The 20774-nt window shown below is 50.4% G+C and overlaps 1 protein-coding gene across 1 annotated transcript; it reads left to right on the forward strand.

Annotated features, from left to right (window-relative positions):
* The first annotated feature begins 4408 nt into the window (after nt 1-4408).
* RAX2 (retina and anterior neural fold homeobox 2) lies at nt 4409-17926 on the forward strand. The gene is made up of 3 exons (XM_067554153.1): nt 4409-4739; nt 11021-11271; nt 17483-17926. Exons 1-3 carry the CDS (start codon nt 4409-4411, stop codon nt 17924-17926), a joined length of 1026 nt encoding a protein of 341 aa, XP_067410254.1.
* Nucleotides 17927-20774: the final 2848 nt, after the last annotated feature.

Genomic DNA, 20774 nt, shown 5'->3' on the forward strand with positions numbered 1-20774 from the left:
GGAAGGCAGTTCCCGTCTTTGTCCATCATTAGAGCTCGCCCCCTCCCCTGAACTGGAGGCACATTTAGAGCAATTACTTGTCCAGAAAGTAACTGTCAATCATTCTTAAAGGGGAAGGCCTCCAATTAATGACCTCGCCTTAATCCTTTGGACTCATTTCCAATCTGCAGGGCCCAGTGACATCTGCAAGACTAAATAAAGATTCTCTCGAGCCTTAGTGAGATGGTTCTGTGACAAATAAGGCGCCTAGAGGGAACTTTGGCTGCCAAGCTGCGAGATTGGTGAGGTTGAGCCGCTTGTTTGCTTTCCAGGAGGGACCTTCAAAGTTAAATACGCCCGGAAAATCCAAGTGGGGCCCAGCAGGTAATTTTGTTTTCTTCTAATTCAACAGAGAGAGGTGGGGGAGAGATGCTGCAGGAAAGGAGCACAGGTGCCGCGGTGGTCACTTGGGGTGGGGTGGGGATAGAAGTACTAACACCATGCAGAGGGGGATGGGTAGCGAGAGTGCTGGGGCGCAGAGGGGGTATAAAATAGGCCCTGGAAATCAGCAGAAAAGTAGCATTAAAAACTTGATGCTTGCCGGGTATGGCCTAGTTCTCTCCCTCAAATGGGAGTAACTCCATCATTGATGTCCACTGGCTGCCTCCTGGTTTACATCTATGATCAGGGAGCAGAGTCCGGCCCGCTCGCTCCTCCATTTCATTCACCTGCTGCTAGAGACAGTTCATCCAAATAAGAAGCCAGACCCCTGGATCCTTTGGCTTTCTTTCCTTCTTAGGAAATAGATTTGAAAAGCAACCGGGTACAAACACATATTCTGAGTTTGTCAACAAAGCTGAAACAGCCTGGCAATTGTCTGTCTTCCTTTTTTCTATCTTCCGTTACATTTTTCTTCTTTTTCTTTTACATTTCCTCTTTTTTTCTTTCTTTTGCTTTTCTTTCTTTGTATTTATGTGCAACTTCAAAAGTTTTTAGGGAAAAATCCCCAGAAATCCCAATCCTTTGACTAACAAGCTGCATAGAGACAGTTCAATTGTTTTATTCACTGGTTCTCTCTGATCATTGTCTCAGCATGAAAAAAATACTTTTAATAGTCTCATGGTTTATTTGTTTTTTTAAAATGATGACTAGCAGATAACCCCATTCCCGTGCAAAATTGTGGAGGAACAAAAGTGTATTCAAGAATAAATCAAAACAGAGGCAAATCCCCAAGAGATTTTGTGTCTTTGCAGTTTCCTTCATTACAGTCTTAAAGCTTAAGCACTTAAAACCAAAAATTGCTGCTGCGATCATGGAGTTCATAATGAAATATCAGGATCCACCAATGACCGAGACGGGAAATCGAAATCAGCTCTTTTCTTGAATGAATCCAATTAAGTTTCCGTCAAAATTCTAGAAGTGATTCTTGAAAAACATCCCCCCTGAATTTATTTGGAGGTTTCCTTTTCTTCATTGAAATTAATTTGCTAACAGGAATGGAAGCAGCAGATGGAATGTTTAGAAAGGGAGATGGTTGGATTATGCTTTATAGAGCCCAGGCCGGTTTCCTGACTCGAATGGGTGTTCTGCCTTAGCGGAGGTTGCAGGATCTGTGCGCTCTGTCATCTCTGGTCATTTACACAACCACTTGAGTTTATGAGGTTGTAGTGCCTTTGTATTTCTGCTGGGTAGAAGGATCTTTCTAACAAACGTGACGTAGATGAAAATGAAAGGCTGAAAATGTGAGACAGGGCCTCAGAAGGGCATAGGGGCCAATAAGGGGTGACACGGGGGACCCGACAGGATCTCTGCATCTCGAAAATAAAACAGAGGTATCAAGGAAAACTTTATTTTTTTTCACACTGGCACGATTCTATCAAAAACTGGAGTAAGGGCCACACTCCCCAGAGGAATCTTCATCATCATCATCATTATCAGTAGCTCAAGGATTTAAAAACATAATGGAGAAAGGGGTTATTTCAAACAGAGGGTCAAACTGAGGTGGCTCCACAGATAGATAGGTGTGTATAAGAAGAGACTGAGAGATAAACTGGATTTTTGTTCTTCCTTTTGAGGTATTATTAAATGTTGTATAGTTTATTTGTTTGTTATTATTTATGTTCTGATTTACTGCCCTCTTTATTCCTGTATCTTTCATCCTCTTCTCTTGTTTTGCTTCATTATTTATGTATCTGTTGTTCTTGTAATTCCTTGTTTATTTTATTCGTGCTCCCACTCAGAGGGGTTAATTATTCTCATTCTTTCCCTTGGTTATTCCTCACTGGGTTTACTCTTTGCTTGTTGTGTGTGCAGCTAAAGCAGAGATGCTGGGATTTTAGGGGAAATCAGAGGGACATGCACTCCCAGCTCCCTATCCCTATCCCATCTATACCGTGGGATCCCACTCACCAGTGGGTTTGCCCCAGCTGCCTGCCCATTGCCCCAGCTCACATCACTGTAGGCTCCTGGATCACAGGCACTTTTGCTCTTTATTAGTTTAGGTTTCTTTTAGTCAGTATTTTTGTTCATCCTAGAAGACAGGCACACGCTAAGGGGTTCTCAACCTTTTTATGCTGGGACCCCCTTTGAAAATATTTCAGGCTGTGATGGCCCCCCAACAGAAGTGATGACTCCCCCCACATGCCATGCCATCCTTATTGGCATGCATGGGGGCTGATAGCTTACAACCCCCCCCCCATAATAACCTTACAACCCCCTGAGGGGTCACAACCCCCAGTTTGAGAACCCCTGCCCCAGCCAGGAAATGGACCCATCCCTGCTCCAATAGCAGCCTTGTCCCTGGATTCAGTGGCAGTAGCTCAGACCCCCTACAGGTCAGAGGGTGGAGGTGACCCCCCTTCCCTCCCCCCCCAGGAAGAAGGCATAGAACAGAGCATCCCGGTGCTAGGGCATTCCCCAGCAGAACAGAGCACCTTGGGCACAGTTTAAGGGGAACAGGGAAACTCACCCAGGCAACCAGCTCTCCCTCCCTCTCCCCCCCACACACTTCACAAACACACACACAACACTACACACAAACAGGCACAGGCAGCAAGGCCTCCCCTGCATACACAGGCCACACCAACAAACACAAACACACACAGGCCACACAAACAAACACACATACAAGCCACATAAACACACGCTACACAAACACCGCCGCACCACTTAAATATGTACACTCACCCAGACACGAGTACGTGACCACGCAGGCAATGAGTCCAACGCACACGCACACTCCCTCCACAGACACACTCGCACAAACACACAAAGTCTCTGCTGTGGCCCGAGCTTGTGGGAGGGGGACTCAAGCCAAATCCAGACCCCCAAGGCTGGGCCCCCCCCCCCACATCGCCAGGTCTCCACTCACCATGTGTGCTCATGGGCACCAGGGGGCATCACAAGGCGCACAGGTGGGGAGATCTGTCCTGGAGTAATCTACTCCCCCCATGCCATTCACACCACCTGAGACCAGGGGCTGACCGCGAGCCTGTTCTAACAGGTGGCCTGAATTCACTTGTCCAGACTCAAGAAGGAGGGCAGAGGAATCTCTAGGCTGCCCAGGGAGAGAGACCAGGCCCAGTAGCGAGCTGGGACCAGCCCCTCTGCAAAGCAGAGGGGGATGTAGAGACAGGGTGTGGACAGAGAAGCTGCAGAGATGGACGGCCTGGCTCCTCCCGCCCATGCGGTGCCTGGAGCCCCCGGAGCTCTGCCCCAGCGAGGGAGGGACCCTGGTGGCCTGGGCTGGGGAACGTTGCCGTCCTGGGAGCCTGGTGTGCTGCATCCTTGGGCCAGAAGGGCGGGCGATGGCAGTGGAGTGTGGCTGGGTCGCAGATTCCAGGGGGCCAGCGCGTTCCTCACCCTCCTTCTCCTCTTCTCTCTCCTTTCCTTGCAGATGCAAAGAGCTGCGCAAATGAGAAGAGGGTGAAAGAGAGACAGAGAGAGCAGGACGGTGCCAGGAAGGGGGCTGGCTACCTGCACCTTGGCCAGCCACCTGCCCACTCACCCCACCCATCAGCACACCCCACCTCCCCCCTCCATCCAACCACTCCCCCCCCACTCACCCCACACATCAGCACACCCCACACATCAGCACACCCCACCTCACCCCTCCATCCAACCCTCCCCCCAACCACTCACCCCACCCATCCACACCCCACCTCCCCCTCCATCCAACCACTCCCCACAACCACTCACCCCACACATCAGCACACCCCACACATCAGCACACCCCACCTCACCCCTCCATCCAACCACTCCCCCCAACCACTCACCCCACACACCAGCACACCCCACACATCAGCACACCCCATCTCACCCTTCCATCCACTCACTCACCCACCCCCAGATACCCCAGCTCACTCCACCGGCCCTCTCCCCTCCTCCCCACACGCACTGCCAGCCCCCAGCCCCCCCCCCACCTGTCTGAATGCACCTGGTCTTGCAGGAGGGCCTCATGAACGTGCTGGAGGCAGAGGCCCTGCAGCCCCCCGCCGCCCCCCTGGCCCTGCCGCAGCAGCAGGTGTTGCTCAGGGGCTGCGGGAGCGGCGCGGGGGGTGCCGGGCGCGTGCACAGCATCGACGTGATCCTGGGATTTAGCAGGGATCAGGACTCGCTCCTGGGCCCCCTGCAGGCGCCCGGCCCCACGGCCAGCAGAAGCGGCGCGGGCAGCCTGGGCGAGGCCAGCAGACTGGAGCAGCCGCCGGCTCCCTACAGCGCCGAGCCCCTGGGCTCGCACCCGGAGGAGGCGGCTTTGTACGGTAACTCGGTCTGCGAGTCACATCCAGCCGCGACCGTCCCGCCCCGGCGGTGGGGGGCACAGCCAGAGCCACCCCCCGGGGCAAAGGGGGCTCCCAGCCACCTGCCCCTGTGCAGGGCCGGAGCATCCCCCAGGCCCCTCCTCGGGCTCCTACCCAGGCAGCCGCTTGCCCCCGCCTGGCACCTCCCCGGGCAGCGGTGCCCGAGCCGGTCCCCTGCGGAGCGTCCGGGCTGGGAACCGGATCCAGCCGCAGCTGTGCGCTCCGGGGCGCGGGGGCCGCCCGGGGTCCTGCTTTGCCCGGGGGTGGGTGGGTGTGTGGAGGGGGGGGGGGGGAGCAATCGTTGGAGGCGTTTTAGCGGGAAGCTCCCGGCCCACGTGTGGAGGCGAAGTTGTTGGAGGCTTTTCCCCTCTGTCTGTGTCCCAAACCGGAGTGACCCCGGTTCCGCAGAGGTGCAGCGCCTGGCCCCGGGGCCCGGCTTTGCCGCCGCAGGACGAGCGAGCATGAATCGCCGCGTCTGCCCCCGGGGAGCCAGTGCCCGCGGTCCGCTCCGCTCCGCTCCCCTTCCCCGCCCGGGGGGACCGGCCCGTGCCCGGCTGGGCGGTTTGCAGACCCCGGCGCGTTGGTTCGGTTCGGTTCGGTTCGGTGAGGCCGGGGGTTGGGAGCAGCCGCCCCGGGCCATCCCCGAGTCACTCCGGGCTGTTTCCAGAGACGCGGGGTCCGGACCGGGGGGTCCCCTCTGCCCCCCCCCCCATTGACAGGCGCTGCTGCCCGGCGGGGCCGAGATCTGGGCGATGGGGGCGACCCCCGAGAATCAAAGCAGCCGCGGGCGGGGGGCGATGGTGACGGGGCGGCCGCTGGGCTCCGCTCCCCGCTTTATCCAAGAGCTGGGGCCAGCCTGGGGGGGACCCTCTGCGTCCCCAGCCGGGACAGAGGCACCGTGTGAGCTCCGCTGAGCCGTGGGGCCGTCCGGGGGGCAGCCCGGCTTGGCGGGGGAGAGCCTGAGCGGGAGGCGCTGGGAGCTGGGCCGAGGGGCCGAGGGTCTGGTTCCCTGCCGTCCAGCCGCTCAGCCCCTGGCTTGGGGGAGTCTGGGCTGGGCTCAGCTCCCTCTGGGTGTGGCCGGGCTGGGGCGAGGATCCCGCTCGCTCCTCCGGGGCAGCCCCGGCTGTGGAGGGAGCGGCCGACCCGGGGCATCCTCCAGACCCGTCGGTCATTTGTGCAGCGGGCGGGACGGTCAGAGCCTCGCTAGGAAATAGCAAAGCGCCGATCAACTCCTTCGGCTTCCACATAACGCCCCCCAAAGCCCGGGGCAGAGCCACCGACGGAGCCGGGGGCGGGGGGTGGAAGTTGGTAACTGCCTGGGACGTCGAATTTGGATCCGAGTCTGAACAGATCAGACCCCGAAAGGGGCCTTCAAAATATTGTGTTCATTTTACCCGCCAGAAATTAATAAGGACATTTAACTATCTAAAAGATCTCTCTTTGTATGCATGTTAGTGTGAGTATGTCTACACAGGTATGTGTAGGTATGTAAATATGTGTATACCTGTGAGAACTATCTATCTATCTATCTATCTATCTATCAACACGCAAACACAGGAAGAGATCTTTCATTTACTTCATTTTATTAAGTTAGTTACTTAATTTAATTTCCTTTTTAATTACTTCAAATACACACACACGTGTGTATCTATTATAGTTGTGTATCTATTTGTGTATACACACACACATATACAGTGGAATCTTTTATTTAGTTATTTATTTAGTTGGAATGTAATTTCCTTTTTAATTTCTTTAGACACACACGTGTGTGCATATGTGTGTGCGGCTATATGTAAGAGGCACCACAAACCCCAGTACATCATTATCCCAGCAAGCGATCTGATCACATTTACTTCTGAAGAAATATCCTGGGATTATGTATTTTTGTTTTATTTAAATGTTTGTATTAGATCCCTACAGATAAAAAGGGGCTGTTAATCCTCATCAAATGCTACAGAAAGATTTCAGATATACTGGATAAAAAGCTTAAAGACGAATTGTTCCAAGGTTTGAAAACGCTTATAAACACTCAGGGAAAAAATGTTCATTAGCTAGAAACAGGGGGTGGGCGGCAGAGATATAAAGAAACCATGTCCTGTTGGGGGAAGCTTTTCCCCCCAACCATCTCGATTTAATATCACTATGTGTCTTTTAGTCCTTCTGCTGGTTTATCTCTATTCGTTTTGCATTTAAAGGGAATACCCTTCAGAATGGCCAATCCACAGAGCTGGTGTGTAGGGAGCTAGAAGAGTCTGTATTTTTTCTACCGTTGGTTTCCGTAGTTATTTTATGTCATAGAATTTCAAGTGCCATATTATCTCCAGCAAGTAAAGATTATCCAGATCTAAATTCATATTTTAAAAGAGAAATATCAAAAAGATGATGAACACTTTTTTTTAAAGCAGGTTAAATTTCAGATTTTATTTGTGATTTTTTCAGACATTGTATAGCTGGGTTTTTTTTTTTTTTTTTTTTTTAAAGAAATCTTACTTTATCCTATTTCTATTGTATCCCTGAAATGTGGATTTTACTGGTCCGACAACTGCGTATCTTTCTCATTATTATCAAGATACTTTTTGTAAGAAAACTTCAGGGACTGGTGATGTGTAATTTAATTATTTTCTTAGGTGATCTGTATTGAATGGACAAATATATCATCAAAGACATTACAAGAGAATTTTTACTTTGCTAAATCAGGTAGAGAAAGTGATAGTAGAAAGAAAGAAAGAAAGAAAACGATTTAAACTCTAAAAATTAAAAATCCAATGCTGATCTAGTTTGATTCACAGCCATATTAACTTAAAGTTTGAATTAATTTACTTGGCAGGTGGTTTATTACTTTGATTTTTCAGATGAAACATTTTTAATTTCTGTTTTTCATATAATTTTTCTCACTTCTTGACATGGACACTAAATTGTGAAAGCTTGTTGTTGATAAATAAACATACAATCAATAGCTTAAAGAATTTAATAATCACCCATGTAAAATAGAATCTATCTATCTATCTCTCTATCTAATCTTGTCTTTCTGTCTGTCTGTCTGTCTGTCTGTCTGTGTTAAGAAACTTTGCATGCTGTCAATGTAATACCAGTGCTGTAATTCCAGCACAGTGGAATTACACCGCCATAGTTTATTCAGATAATATACCAAAATAGTTATACAGGTGCAAATTTCCTTCATTTAGGCAGGGTCATAGACAGTGAAACAGAATGTCTTTAGTGTTGGTGTTTTAGTCACAGACCCACGCTGAAGCTCCCTTACTTCACACTAGATTGAGCTGGATCCTGCAGAATTTGCATAGCCAAAGCTTCCGCTGCATTCAGGCGTGGAACAGATCTATTCACCAGCCTTACTTTTGTCCCACTGGTGTTTAAACAAAGAGTGAGTGTGCAAATATAGCTTTGGGTGCATTCTCATTAGGGCTACGGCACTGTATTCATCACAATCTAACTCTGTATAGGGGGCACAGGTAGGTACCATGGCAGACCCTCAGCGTGATAAATCTGCTTCAGTGAAGACTTGTTGATTTAGATCAGCTGAGGATCTGGCTCACTGACTCTCTGTTTAATGTGGATGGCTTTGAAGCCAATGCAGCAGACGGTCCTTTAATATGGAGTGAAATGTAGGCATCTAAAATACGCAGATGACGCCAGGTGGGAAGGGGTTGCAAGCACTTTGGAGGACAGGATTGGAATTCAGAATGACCTTGACAAATGGGTCTGAAATCAACAAGATGAAATTCAATAAAGATTAGTGCAAAGTTTCACACCTGGGGAAATGAATCAAATGCACAGCTGCAAAATGGGGAATAACTGTCAAGGCGGCAGTACTGCTGGAAAATATCTGGGGGTTACAGTGGATCCCAAATTGAATATGGGTCAACGATCTGATGCAAGTGCAAACGAGGCTAATATCACTGTGAGATGTATTAAAAGGAGTGCGGTAGGTAAGACACAGGAAGTAATTGTCCCACTCTGCTCTGCACTCAGAGTCCTGGGTCCAGTTCTGGGCACCACACTTTAAGAAAGCTGGAAACAAATTGAAGAGAATCCAGAGGAGAGCAACAAATGATGATAAAAGGTTTAGAAAACATGAGCTATGAGAAAAGGTTAAAAAAACCGGGGCATATTTAGTCTTAAGAAAAGACAACTGGGCCGGGGGGGCAGGGTTGTAAGGGCTGTTATAGAGAAGACGGTGATCAATTGTTCTCCATGTCCGCTGAAAACAGGACAAGCAATGGGCTTAATCTACAGCAAAGGAGACTTAGGTTAGATATTAGGAAAACTTTCTAACAATAAGGGTAGTTAAGCTCTGGAACAGGGAGGGTGTGAAATCCCCGTTGGAGGTTTTTAAGAACAGGTTGGACAAACACCTGTCAGGGATGGTCTAGGTTTACTTGTTCCTGCCTCAGTGCAGAGGGCTGGACTGGGTGACTTCTTAAGGTTCCTTCCAGCCCTGTGATTCTGTGAGAACTGGATCAAGCCCTCATTTCCCAGCCCAGCCTTGTCTGTCCATCCTCTCTCCTGCTGGGGAGCATTGCTGTTTGAAAGGAACCCCCACCGGGCTTATGCCTTTGTGGTTCTGGTTTGAACATGGCCAGGTTCTCTCGCTAGGGGCTTGGTTCTCTAAAAATCATGCCCAGTTGCTGTGATGCTGCAGTGCTGGTTATAATGCTGCCGGAAGAGTGGCTTGGTGTGCACGCAGACACAAATCCAGATCGTGTTGACGCTAAAGGCAGAACTCCCATGGACTCCAAGGGAATTGGGATTTTGCCAGTAAAAAGCATCTGGCGCCTCCTGGGAAACTCCCTGAGCAGAGGTCAGACACTCCCTCCTGTCCTCTTCCTGCGTGTGAATCATGTTCCTTAGCTGCTTTCATTGGACAATCTCAAAGTGCTTCACTATGGTGGAGATTATTTTACGCAGAGAGGAAACTGAGGCACCAAGAGGGAAAGAGAAATGTCCAAGGGCATGTGGCCAGTCGGTGGCAGAGCCGGGACTAGAGCCCCAGATGTTTAAAGCCATGTCAAGCCCCTCGCTTTCCCCACTAGACAATGCTGCAACTCCTGCAGCCTACCCCTCTGGTTTGGGTAACATCCCAATAGGCTGCTGTGAGACCCAGTCGGATGTCAGAAAGGGAGGGGTTATGACTTTGTATAGGGAATAAGCGGCAGGAGCAGGTCAACTCTTAAAGGAATGAACAACGTGGTTCCTTGGAGTCTGTCGGTCTGTCTGTCTGTCTATCCGTGCACTCTGGTTACTTTGAACCACCCTGTGACCCAAAGCGACTGTAAAGCCGGGTTAACTGACCCGGTTTATGGCTGCTTTGAAGTGCTGGAGAGGCACAAAGCAGCCAGGAGGTGCTGCTTTATCTGACCTGTGTTGCTGATGCCCTTCTCACGGTGCTGTTTGGATGCCAGGAGTCCTTTGTGAGTGAGGGGCAGAGGCGTTGCGGAAAGTCAGATCTAGCTTCAGGGCTATTTCTAGCCAGAATGTTTCCCATGAGATCTCAGCGGCCTTTCAGGGGAGTGTCAGTGAATAGCCAGGAAGGGATGAATAAGGGCAAAGAGCCCAGAGAGCTGGTCGATGCTGCGCCACGAATCTCTACTGGTCTTGCAAGCAAAGCTTGGGGGAAGGTCTGAAGTGGAGCAGATGAGTCCGTGGGAAGGGCCTTATCTCTGAGTCAGGGCTGAGCGGCTGCCCGAGTGGGATACAAAGAAGCACTGCATGTTAGTTCCGGCTCAGAGCTGAGGCCCAGGAGTGAGCTAGAGAAAGGCACTGTTGGCAAGGAGGAGGCTCAGCCCCTCTGTCCAGGTGGGTAATTGTCTCACTTCCCCCAGGCAGGTTCCTTTAGGGCTGGTTTTGTACTGATGTCTGGCTACATTGGGAGAGCCGCCTAGTGTGGATGCAGGGATATGGGCACAAAGCTTATTCTCAGAGATGCACAGTTCCTAACCACTATATTTAGATCAGTACAAACACCGCGTGCAGGCCGATTCTTCCTCACTCGCTAGCCTGAACCTGCTGGGCACTTTAAATAGCTGTCACATTCCACCACAGAGGTGGCTGCCTTTCACTGGCAGATAAATTGGTCCCTGGGTATAGTTTGCAACTTAACAGTTGCTACTTACGAGTAAGTCTTAAGTTGCTCCAGCTGCAGCTGCAGTGTGACCGAGGGACCTGTGAGGCTGGCGTTCCCAGCCCAGCTCCGATCTAACCCCCAGCTACTGTCCCCTCCGCAGAAGCCGACATGTTCCTAAATAAATGCGAGGGAGAGCTGAGTGAGCTGCGGAAGAGCGTGGACAGCGAGGGCACCACGCCGGAGAACACGGAGGAGGAGCAGCCTAAGAAGAAACATCGCAGAAACCGCACAACCTTCACCACCTACCAGCTGCACGAGCTTGAGAGGGCCTTTGAAAAATCTCACTACCCAGACGTCTACAGCCGGGAGGAGCTGGCCATGAAAGTCAATCTGCCGGAGGTCAGAGTGCAGGTGAGGGAAGGCCAGACGACTCTGTTACTCCTGGGCACCAGGTGAATCAATGGTGCCTGCAGGAACCTTTCACTGCTAAGTCACGGGTTACGTCTAGCTCAATTGAATATGGAACATGAGTCAACAAATGTGATGCAGCTGCTAATCCCAGTCTAATACCAGGGGTGTATTAACAGGAGCATCGTATGTAAGACACAGGAGGTAACTGTCCCGCTCTGCTTGGCACTGGTGAGGGCACAGGGGGAGAACTGTATGCAGTTCTGGGGGCCTCACGTGAGGAAAGATGTGGACAAAATGTAAAGTGTCCAGAGAAGGGCAGCAAAGATAATCAAAGGTTTAGAAAACCTGAGCTATGAGGAAAGTTATAACAGCTGGGCATGTGGAGTCTTGAGAAAAGACGACTGAGGGGGGACCTGCTAACAGTCTGCACGTATGCTAAGGGCTGTTACGAAGAGGACGGTGATCCATTGTTCTCTGTGGTCACTGAAGGTGGGACAAGAAGTAATGGGCTTAATCTGCAGCAAGGGAGATTTCGGTTAGATGGTGGGAGAAACTTTCTAACTCCAAGGGCAGTCAAAAGCTCTGGAATAGACTGCTACGGGAGGGTGTGGAAGCCCCATCATTGGAGGTTTTTAAGAACAGACTGGACAAATACCTGTCAGGGATGGGCGAGGTTTACTTGGTCCTCCCTCAACCCAGGGGGCTGGATTTGATGACCTCTTGAGGTCTCTTCCAGTCCTACATTTCTGTGATTCTATGTCAGTAGGGACCAGAAATCATTCCATCTTCTGGTCTGCCTGGAAAAAGTTTGGTGTGGAGTCTTGTCTCAGTTCAGTTCTATGCTCTTTAATCTATCTATCCATTTATACCCCACTATCTGTCTATCTATCCATCCGTCCATTCATCACTCCCCATAGATACCCTACTAGCTAGCTATCCATCCTTGCACATACCCATCTATCTATCTATCTATCTATCACTGTGGTATCAGTATAGTCAGTTCATTGTGGCCAGGTGTCCACATCACAATCCATATCCTTGTTGGAAGTAGCAGTGGAGAACCAAGGAGTGAACGGGCTGTGGAGGCTGACTGCCCCTCTCGGCCAGGATAAGGGACAGCCACCTTTGCGAGAGGGACCACAAGGGGTCTTGGAGGACCACATGTGGTCAGGAGCTAGTTTCCAGGACCTTGTTCCTCTTTTGAATGGGCTCCGAGCTGGGCCACAGTCCCCCATTACGCTTGAGCCAGGCTTCATTGCCTTTCCCTGTCGCTAGCTGAGCTGTGGAGGTGATATATGTGGGAGAGGGAGAAGAGGAGAACCCTAGTGCAGAGGCCTTCATCACTCCCTGGGGCTTGACTCACAGAGATGGCACCGGGCCTTGTGCCAGGCCTGGGGGTGGCTATATGCCACCAGTGGCTGGGAGGAGGCATCAGAAAGGTGTGCAGTGGTCAATGCACTGCCCAGGGAAGCCAACTGCAGCTTCACAGCAGATCCTGCTGCTCCAAAAGCTCAGGCCACTAACACTTGAGCTAAAGGAGAATCTCCACTAGCTCTTAACAGTACATACCCTATGACACATAGCTGAACAGCTCCCATTCTCTCCAATAGGGGGCAGTGGTGTACACATACACACCAGCCAATTCCTTATGGTACCTGTGGTGCCTGGGGCCTGCCTCCAGACCAAAGCCATATAAATGAAACAGAAGGGCAGCATTTTATTTTCATCAGTAGATCTTTGCCCTAACATATGTGGAAGCACGTGATTGGCTAGTAAAAGACAGAGCAGAAGAGTTTCAGTCAATGTTTGTTCCTTCCCCACAAACTGGGGATGATTGGATCAACTAGTTCCTTCTTAATTTGGAAACTACCCTGAGTAATTAAACAAGAAAATCAATTAAAAGGTCATTAACAGTATGCTATACATGGGTAGCTGCATATTCCACGGCACTTTCTAAAGGATTAACAGACACATTGATAAGCATGTCCAGCCACGTAAGTTTAAACCTACCACTAGGGACATCCGTGCAGGGGGTATGATATTCAGGTATTTGATACTGATATGGTTAGTGTGATTTCTAACTGAAATGGACAGTCAGATTCTGTTGATTCACTCAAAACACCAGCCAGCCCGCTGCAGATCTGTGCGTAGTGTAAAGCAGCGAGACTTGGTTTTTAAAACGTACAAGGGTGGCACCTTTCTTAGTGCATGTGGTTCGTTCATTGTGACCACTGATGTTCGTTTTAATTAGATATAATGAGACTTGGTAGAATGGGGGCACAAAAACACAGTGTTCTGAAATACAGTGTAATGGCGCATACCCGGCAGTTCTTCACCCATTGATCTCACTGGTAGTCGAGTCACTGGTTGCCCAGGAGGTGAGAACAGCTCGCGTAGCCAGTTCTCATCTGGTGTTAGTGGTCAAAGCTCCATTGCCGTCAGTGGAGCTACGACCATGGACAATAGCTGAAGATCTGCCCCCAGGATGCTCACTGACTGTAAACGGACCGTGGAGCAGGCCAGTCTAAGCTGATTGAAAGGCAAACTGGAAACATTTCTGGTAGCTCATTGGTTCTGATAAATCCAAAATGTTACTAGCAGCACGGGAAAGGGGCTTTAAAAGCCCATTGATCTTTGCTGTAACTGAACTGAAATCACTAGGAATGGTTAGGCCCATGATTTTTAACTGTGCAGTGCCCTTTGGAAATCAGAGGAAGGATGGTCCAGTGGTTAGGGCACAAGCCTAGTGCTCAGGAGAACTGGGTGCAAGTCCTTGCTTGCTCTGCTACAGACTGCCCATGTGACTTTAGGCAAGTCACGTAGCTTCCCTGTGCCTCAGTTCCCATCTCTGCCATGGGGATAATAATCCTGCCCCGTCCTGCCCCACAGGAGGTTGTGAGAATAAATACGGTACCGGCCGTGAAGCACTTTGAGATCTGCACATGCAGAGCACTAGACAGGAGCCAGGTATTGTTGTTATCATTGCAAGCAGTGCAGAGATTCCTGAACGAACGGAGTAACAGATCCACAGGGGAAACGGAAGGAAACTGGAAAAGAATTTGGAAAACAAAAGGGATAAAATGCATTGGAAACGAGATCAAGTGTGAAATGGAAAAGTCCCGGGGCTGTGGGGGGCAGAGCATGCAATTTCTGGCCTTTTGTCTCCAGACACATGGGATCAGAACTGGCCTAGGCTCTGAATGAAAGGAGTTTGAAATGAGTCCTAGCCGCTGGCTGGCTGCCCATGTCCCAAAGGTTCAAGCAGGTCTAGGCTGGTCAGATCCCCGTGTTCAGAAGAGGTGAGACAGGGCGAAGAGACATTTCTGGCCCACATCCTCTAGTCATTCTTGCAGATCGTTCTAGCCTGCCCCCTTCTGTTTGCCTCCTCTTGAAGATAAACAATCCCCAGTCTTTTCAGTCCCTCTTCACAGGAGAGAGTTCCCATGCCATAAGTGGGATTGTCACCCACCACTGAACCCCTCTGGTTCTGCTTTTTGCCATGCGGTGAGCAGGAGTGCACACAGTATTCCAGGGGAGGGTCTCCCATAGATTTATATAGCGACCTTAGAAGAGTGGCCATTTCATTCCCTGTCCCATTCCTTTTGAGTCCTCTGAAGTTCCTCATGGTCTCCTCTGGTTTTGACTAGCCTAAATAATTTTGTATCCTGCAAATTCTGCTAACTTACCTTTCACCTCCTGTTCCAGATCAGTAAGAAACATCAGTCCTAGGTTAGAATCTGTGGCTACGTCGTCACTGACGGCAGCAAATTTGCCGCCGTCAGATCAACTTCTCTGGATCGACTGAGCGGTCAGTGAAGACCCGCTCAGTCGATCCAGAAATCGACGTATTAGGACCACCTTCTCAAATGGCATAGCGCTGCGTCGACGGGAACGCGGTTCCCGTCGGCGCAGTGCAGTGAAGACGGCGCGCAGAAGAGAAGCAGAGAAGTCGACGGGAGTTACGCAAGTTTTTTGCATAGTTTGCGTAACTCCTGTCGACTGCCGCCGAATCTCCGAGGTAAGTGAAGACAAGCCCTGCATCACACACTCTTAACCTTGGGCTTTGATGAAACTTGATCACTTGTTCCTGCTCTTTGTTTTTATCTCTTGGGCAGTTTCTGACCCATGACAATACTTTGCCTCTCACACCATGGCTGCATAAGCTTCTTTAGAAGCTTCATGTGAAGGATTTTGTCAAAGGTCTTTTGAAAGTCTAAATAAATTATATCAGCAACTACTCCTTTGTCTGCTATTGCACGGACAAGTTCAGAGAATTCGAATAGATTACTTTTAGATTATTGAGGCATGATTTTCCTCTGCAGAAGCAGAACTGATTAGACACCGTCATATCATGATCTCCCTCCGATTTTGAGTAACAGGGTTTGTCACTAAGGTGCCCGGGGAGAACACAGCAGGGGGAGCTGCAGGGCAGGTGTGAGGTGCATAGGCAGAGTTGTGGGTAGACCAGGACTGGAGCAGCATTGAGGTGCATTGATAGCTGGTGCCGGGACTGGAGTTACAGCGGGTGCTGTAGGGTCAGGGTTGAGGTGCATTGCTAGATTCCTGCGGGGTGCACATAGGGGCTTCTCCTTTCTGCAGTGCAGCTAACAGCCAGGGGCATGCTCTAAAGCAATGGTTCTCAACGAGGAGTACGCGTACCCTTGTGGGTATACAGAGGTCTTCCAAGGGGTACATCAACTCCTCTAGATATTTGCCTGGTTTTACAACAGGCTACCTAAAAAGTGCTAGCGAAGTCAGTGTGCAAACTAAAATGCCATCCAGACAAAATGAGAACGTAAGCAATTGTTCGGTAGCAGGGAGCTGTGACACTTCTGTGTTTTATGTCTGATTTTGTAAGCAAGTCGTTTTTAAGTGAGGCGAAACTTGGGATACGCAAGACAAATCAGCCTCCTGAAAGGGTGACAGTCGTCTGGAAAGGGTGAGAACCACTGCTCTAAAGGAGGGGAGCCCAGCATGTAACATGCAGAGGGTCTCAGGTCAAGATTCAGGCTTGACTCTATGTGGGGGAGAGAAGGCTGGGGCAGCACCCTCCTTGGTCAGGAACACCATTTCTCAGCCTCCCATGGGGAAAAGGACAGATGGGATGTGGGGACGGTCAGTGAAAGGCAATAGCAGGGAGGGGGCTCCTAAGGGATGACGTGGTCCTGGTCTATTAATACCTATATGGGGAGAAGATCTTTGATAGTAGGGGGCTCATTCATCTAGCAGACAAGGGCAGAACAAGCTCCAGTGGTTGGAAGCTGAAGGTGCTAATTTTTAACAGGGAGCAACCGACCTAAGGAATCTCCATCACTTGGAATCTTTAACTCAAGACGGGGGCGTCTCTTTCTGAAAGATCGGCTCTAGCTCAGCTATAAGATACAGGCTCGATGCGGAAATCACTGGGTGAGGTTGGCAGTGATTCCCTCTGACCTTCAAATCGATGACTCTGTGATCTAAACTAGAGGAGTTAACCTGAGAAAACCCCAGGGAAGAATAACTGGCCGTGAGCAGCAGCACAGGGGCAAAGAATCTGTTCCTGAGGGTCCGAATGGCCTTTCACTAACCACCCCTATTTTTCCTCTCTTGTTCACATCACCCCACGCGGTTTTTTTCCTCCTCTCTGCTTCTTACTATTTAACTCCACAAAGTGCTTTGGGGTAGGAGATTTGCAGGAAAGATGCTATAGAGGTCTGTGTGGTATTATATTATTGAAATCATCCGAGAGCAACTTCCCTGACAAGGGAGTTAAAAAACTCAGGAGTTAAAAAAATCAACAAGTGTTTTGCCTGCGTGAGGACGTCAGGATTTCGTACCCAGCAAATGGAGCGTAGTAATAACATGTGGGTAGTCATGGAAACTTCATTCTTAAAATCGCCAGGTTCTGGTGCTCCTTGGGTACTAAGTATGAGAAAGAACTGGCTGGTGTGTATGTGTTGGCTCTGCCCTCTACTGGGTGGAATCAGAACTGCTCAGCTGGGTGTCACAGGCCATATACTGCAGGATTCTCCATTAGCTCCGGAAGTGGAAAGGGTGATTTTGGTGCAGGAGACTCTGAGTTTTTCTCACTGCAGCCACAAAGTTGCTGGTGGCTGTTGTATTCAATCATCTGATAATCCTAAGTGGCTGTGGCTCTGGTGCTGAATGTTGATGGAATCTGGTGGGCTAGGATTTGGTGCAGCTAGTCACTGTCCAGCCTCTCCTCTTGCAGGTGTGGTTTCAGAACAGACGTGCCAAGTGGAGGCGGCAGGAGAAAATGGAAGCCAGTTCAATGAAACTCCACGACACCCCCATGTTGTCCTTCAACAGGCCCCCCATGACCGCCAATGTTGGGCCCATGAGCAACTCCTTGCCTCTGGACCCTTGGCTGACTTCCCCCATCTCCAGCGCTACCACGGTCCACAGCATCCCAGGTTTCATGGGGCCCACCCAAGCCCTGCAGCCCACCTACGGCGGCCACTCCTTCCTCAACACCGCAGCGCCCATGGCTCAGCCCATGCAATCCATGGGACCCACGCCGTACCAGTGCGCCACTCCCTTTGTGGACAAGTACCCTCTGGAAGACGTCGACCAGAGGAGCTCCAGCATCGCGGCCCTACGGATGAAAGCCAAGGAGCATATTCAGACCATTGATAAAACCTGGCAGCCGATTTGATTAATGGTGACCCCTCCCTTCCACCCTGCAACTCTCCAAAGTCCTGCTCCTGGCAGGCAGGCTAGTCTCCATCCTGGGTTGCTCAGAACAGATGTTGGTATTTCCCTAAGGGGAGAAAAGGGGGATTGCCAGGATGCAGAAGCCTGTCCGGCTGCTCCCAAACTTTCCAAGCCATAGCTCAGTGCAGCGACGCAGGGTGGGAATCCTCCCTCCACGCCTGCATGTTAGAAGCGTCTCCAGGTTGAACTGCAAAGCCAGGCCAGCTCCGCAGAACCAAAGGGACAATTCAATGCATGGTTTGTGTTTCCCTTGTTTTGTTTTCAACCGTAGAGAGTCCGGTCCGCACCTGGTGTAAATCACTGGAGCGACGGCGATTTGCACCAGCTGCGAATCTGGCCCTGGCTCACCTTTCCCTAGACACCCTTCCAGAATATCCCTCCAGGGTTGGCACGTGGCAGAGGGCAGAGCAGGCAGAAGACTGATCTCAATGGAGGGGCAATTCTTTGGCCTGTGTCATACAGGTCAGTCTAGAGGATTGTAATGGTCCCTTCTGGGCTTAACATCTATGAGATTCCATGCCATAAGGGCAGGGGACTGGACTAGACGACCTCTCGAGGTCCCTTCCCATCTTATGAGTCTATGATTCTTTGCCTCCAGAACCCCGTCTCTTGCAGGAAGCTTGATCTCTCACACCTGTGAGTGGGCAAACACTCCACTGTACCTGTAACTGGCAAAAGCAATTGGCCAGATCCCCTGCAGTTATACCAGGACCCTCACACAAAGGGTTGGCCTCCTGCCAGTTCAAACCCACTGTCCTCCAACATCCTGTAGTGACCTTTCCTGGACTAGATGAATCATCTCGGTTTTCCCTTCCCTTTGTCTTTATTATTATTCTTTTTTTTTTTTTTATGCTGCAGATTTAAAAAACAAATGAAATGATCTAGTTTCCTAGAGAACTATTTTTGTTGGGTGTTTTTTTTAGCTGTGTCAGAGACTGATGCTGGTAAATGCAACTATATATACATATAGTTGTATTCAGAGTAAAAAATGTTTACAAAAACTCAAACACATTCTGGAGTACAGGACCTGTTAGTTGACTCTTGATGCTAATAATAGTGAAATTATACACCACTTGTGAGAGAAAGTGGAACTAGCGTATTTCATCCCAAAGGATCTCTAGTGTTCCTTGCAAACTGTGTGTTGTATGTAGGACTTGCTTAACCAACAACTGAAGTGCAGCCACTTCTGGTGTGGAACATTGTCTGACAGCAGCATGCTGCAACATTTTAAGGGAGAAAGGTTGAGGGAAGGGGATTAGGGAGGCAGAATGCACCTGCCTGAGCTGGAGTTGGACCAAGTCGATCATTCTACTGAAAAATGCCAGAGGGTTATAGGGGGGATCTCAGTTTCCATGTCTGTGCTTTGAATCATAGAAAAGATGAGACAGAAAAGTCCAGATGGGTCTTGTCCATTTTTTCCTGCAGGAAATTTTGCAGTGATATTGTCCATGTGTAGAAGTCCCATGTGTTGCAGTTCCCACCAACTCACTTTGGAGACAATCCCGCAGTCTCCAAAATGGCATTTTCCTTGACATTCAGTCTGAGTCTCGAGTGATGACAAGCCCATTTTTCTTGTTGCTTTCATTTTCCTCAGCTGGATCCCCATTGCATCATGGAAACATGCTCCACGGCCCTCTGCTCTGTGCTCCTCCCAAACAGCAATGCCCAAATAATGCTGGAAAGCTGTTTTCAGGAGGACATCCTGGGTACTAATTGTGTGTATTATGGTAGAATGTAGAGGCCGCAGCTGAGATCCTGGCTCCATTGTGCTAGGTGCTGGACAGACACAGAACAAAGAAATGGTCTTTGCCCTTATCCAAATAGACAAAGGGTCAGGGGAACAAGGATGGAGGGACCTCCTCAAGGTCACACAGGGCATCTCTGGCGAAGCTGCACTCACATCTCCTGACCCCAGTCGACTGGAAGGCGCCCTTCCTTCGGCTGCCGTGCCTCCAGAGGGGCTGCACAAATGCACCTGGAACCTAGCGCTTTATACACAACATCCTAGGGAGAACTGTCCCCTTCACAAGCCTCTTGTTAGTTTTGCCACCTCCTCGTCTGGTCTTTTAGGCCCAGACCCTCAAAGGTATTTAGATGCCTAATTCCCGCTGATTTCAGTTGGAGTTAGGTGCCTAAACGCGTTGAGAATCTGGACTTCGGGGAGGTTTCCTTTGCAGCTGGGAGTGAGTCTCCCAGCCTGGGTAGGCAGGCAGGGCTCGGGCTAGCACGCTCTGGCTATTGCGGCTCCAGCAGAGACTTGAGCCAGCCACCCAAGCGCAGACCTGAGCCCCGCTAGCGCGAGACTGTCTACCTGGGCTCCCCGCTGCAGTCCAGACCTGCCCTTTGTGTCCCCCAGACTGCGTTCACTGGGCAAACCTCGCCTGGTGGCTGCTGGATCCCTGGCATGGCCATGCAAGGGAGTTAGCTAGCTGGAGGGGGTGGAGGGCGGCTCCCGCAGGCCGCTTAGTTTGCTCTCATCGGTCCCTGCAGCTTGCTCTGTTTGCCCTTTGCTCCTTAGCCAGCACATGCCTGGGGAGGAGCTCCAGGGCCAGCACCCAGAGTCCTCCGTCTCAGCTGCCTGCTGGGCACTGGGCTTGCGACAGGGGTGCTCTGGCTGCTGTTCTGCTGCTGCGGCCGGGAGCGGGAGGGCAGAAGGGCTGAGAGCCCGGCCTGCTCAGTGCGGCAAAACTCAAAGCCGTTTGCACGGTCTTAGGAGCCAGGGAGAAGGCTGAAAGGTGAAGGATGTTCCATTCCTGGCAGGGCAGGGGGCGCACGCAACCCCGGAGCCC

Source organism: Emydura macquarii, unplaced genomic scaffold (assembly GCF_026122565.2).
Source record: "Emydura macquarii macquarii isolate MOO-44397 ecotype Brisbane River unplaced genomic scaffold, CSIRO-AGI_Emac_v2 contig_306, whole genome shotgun sequence".
Lineage (NCBI taxonomy): Eukaryota > Metazoa > Chordata > Testudines > Chelidae > Emydura > Emydura macquarii.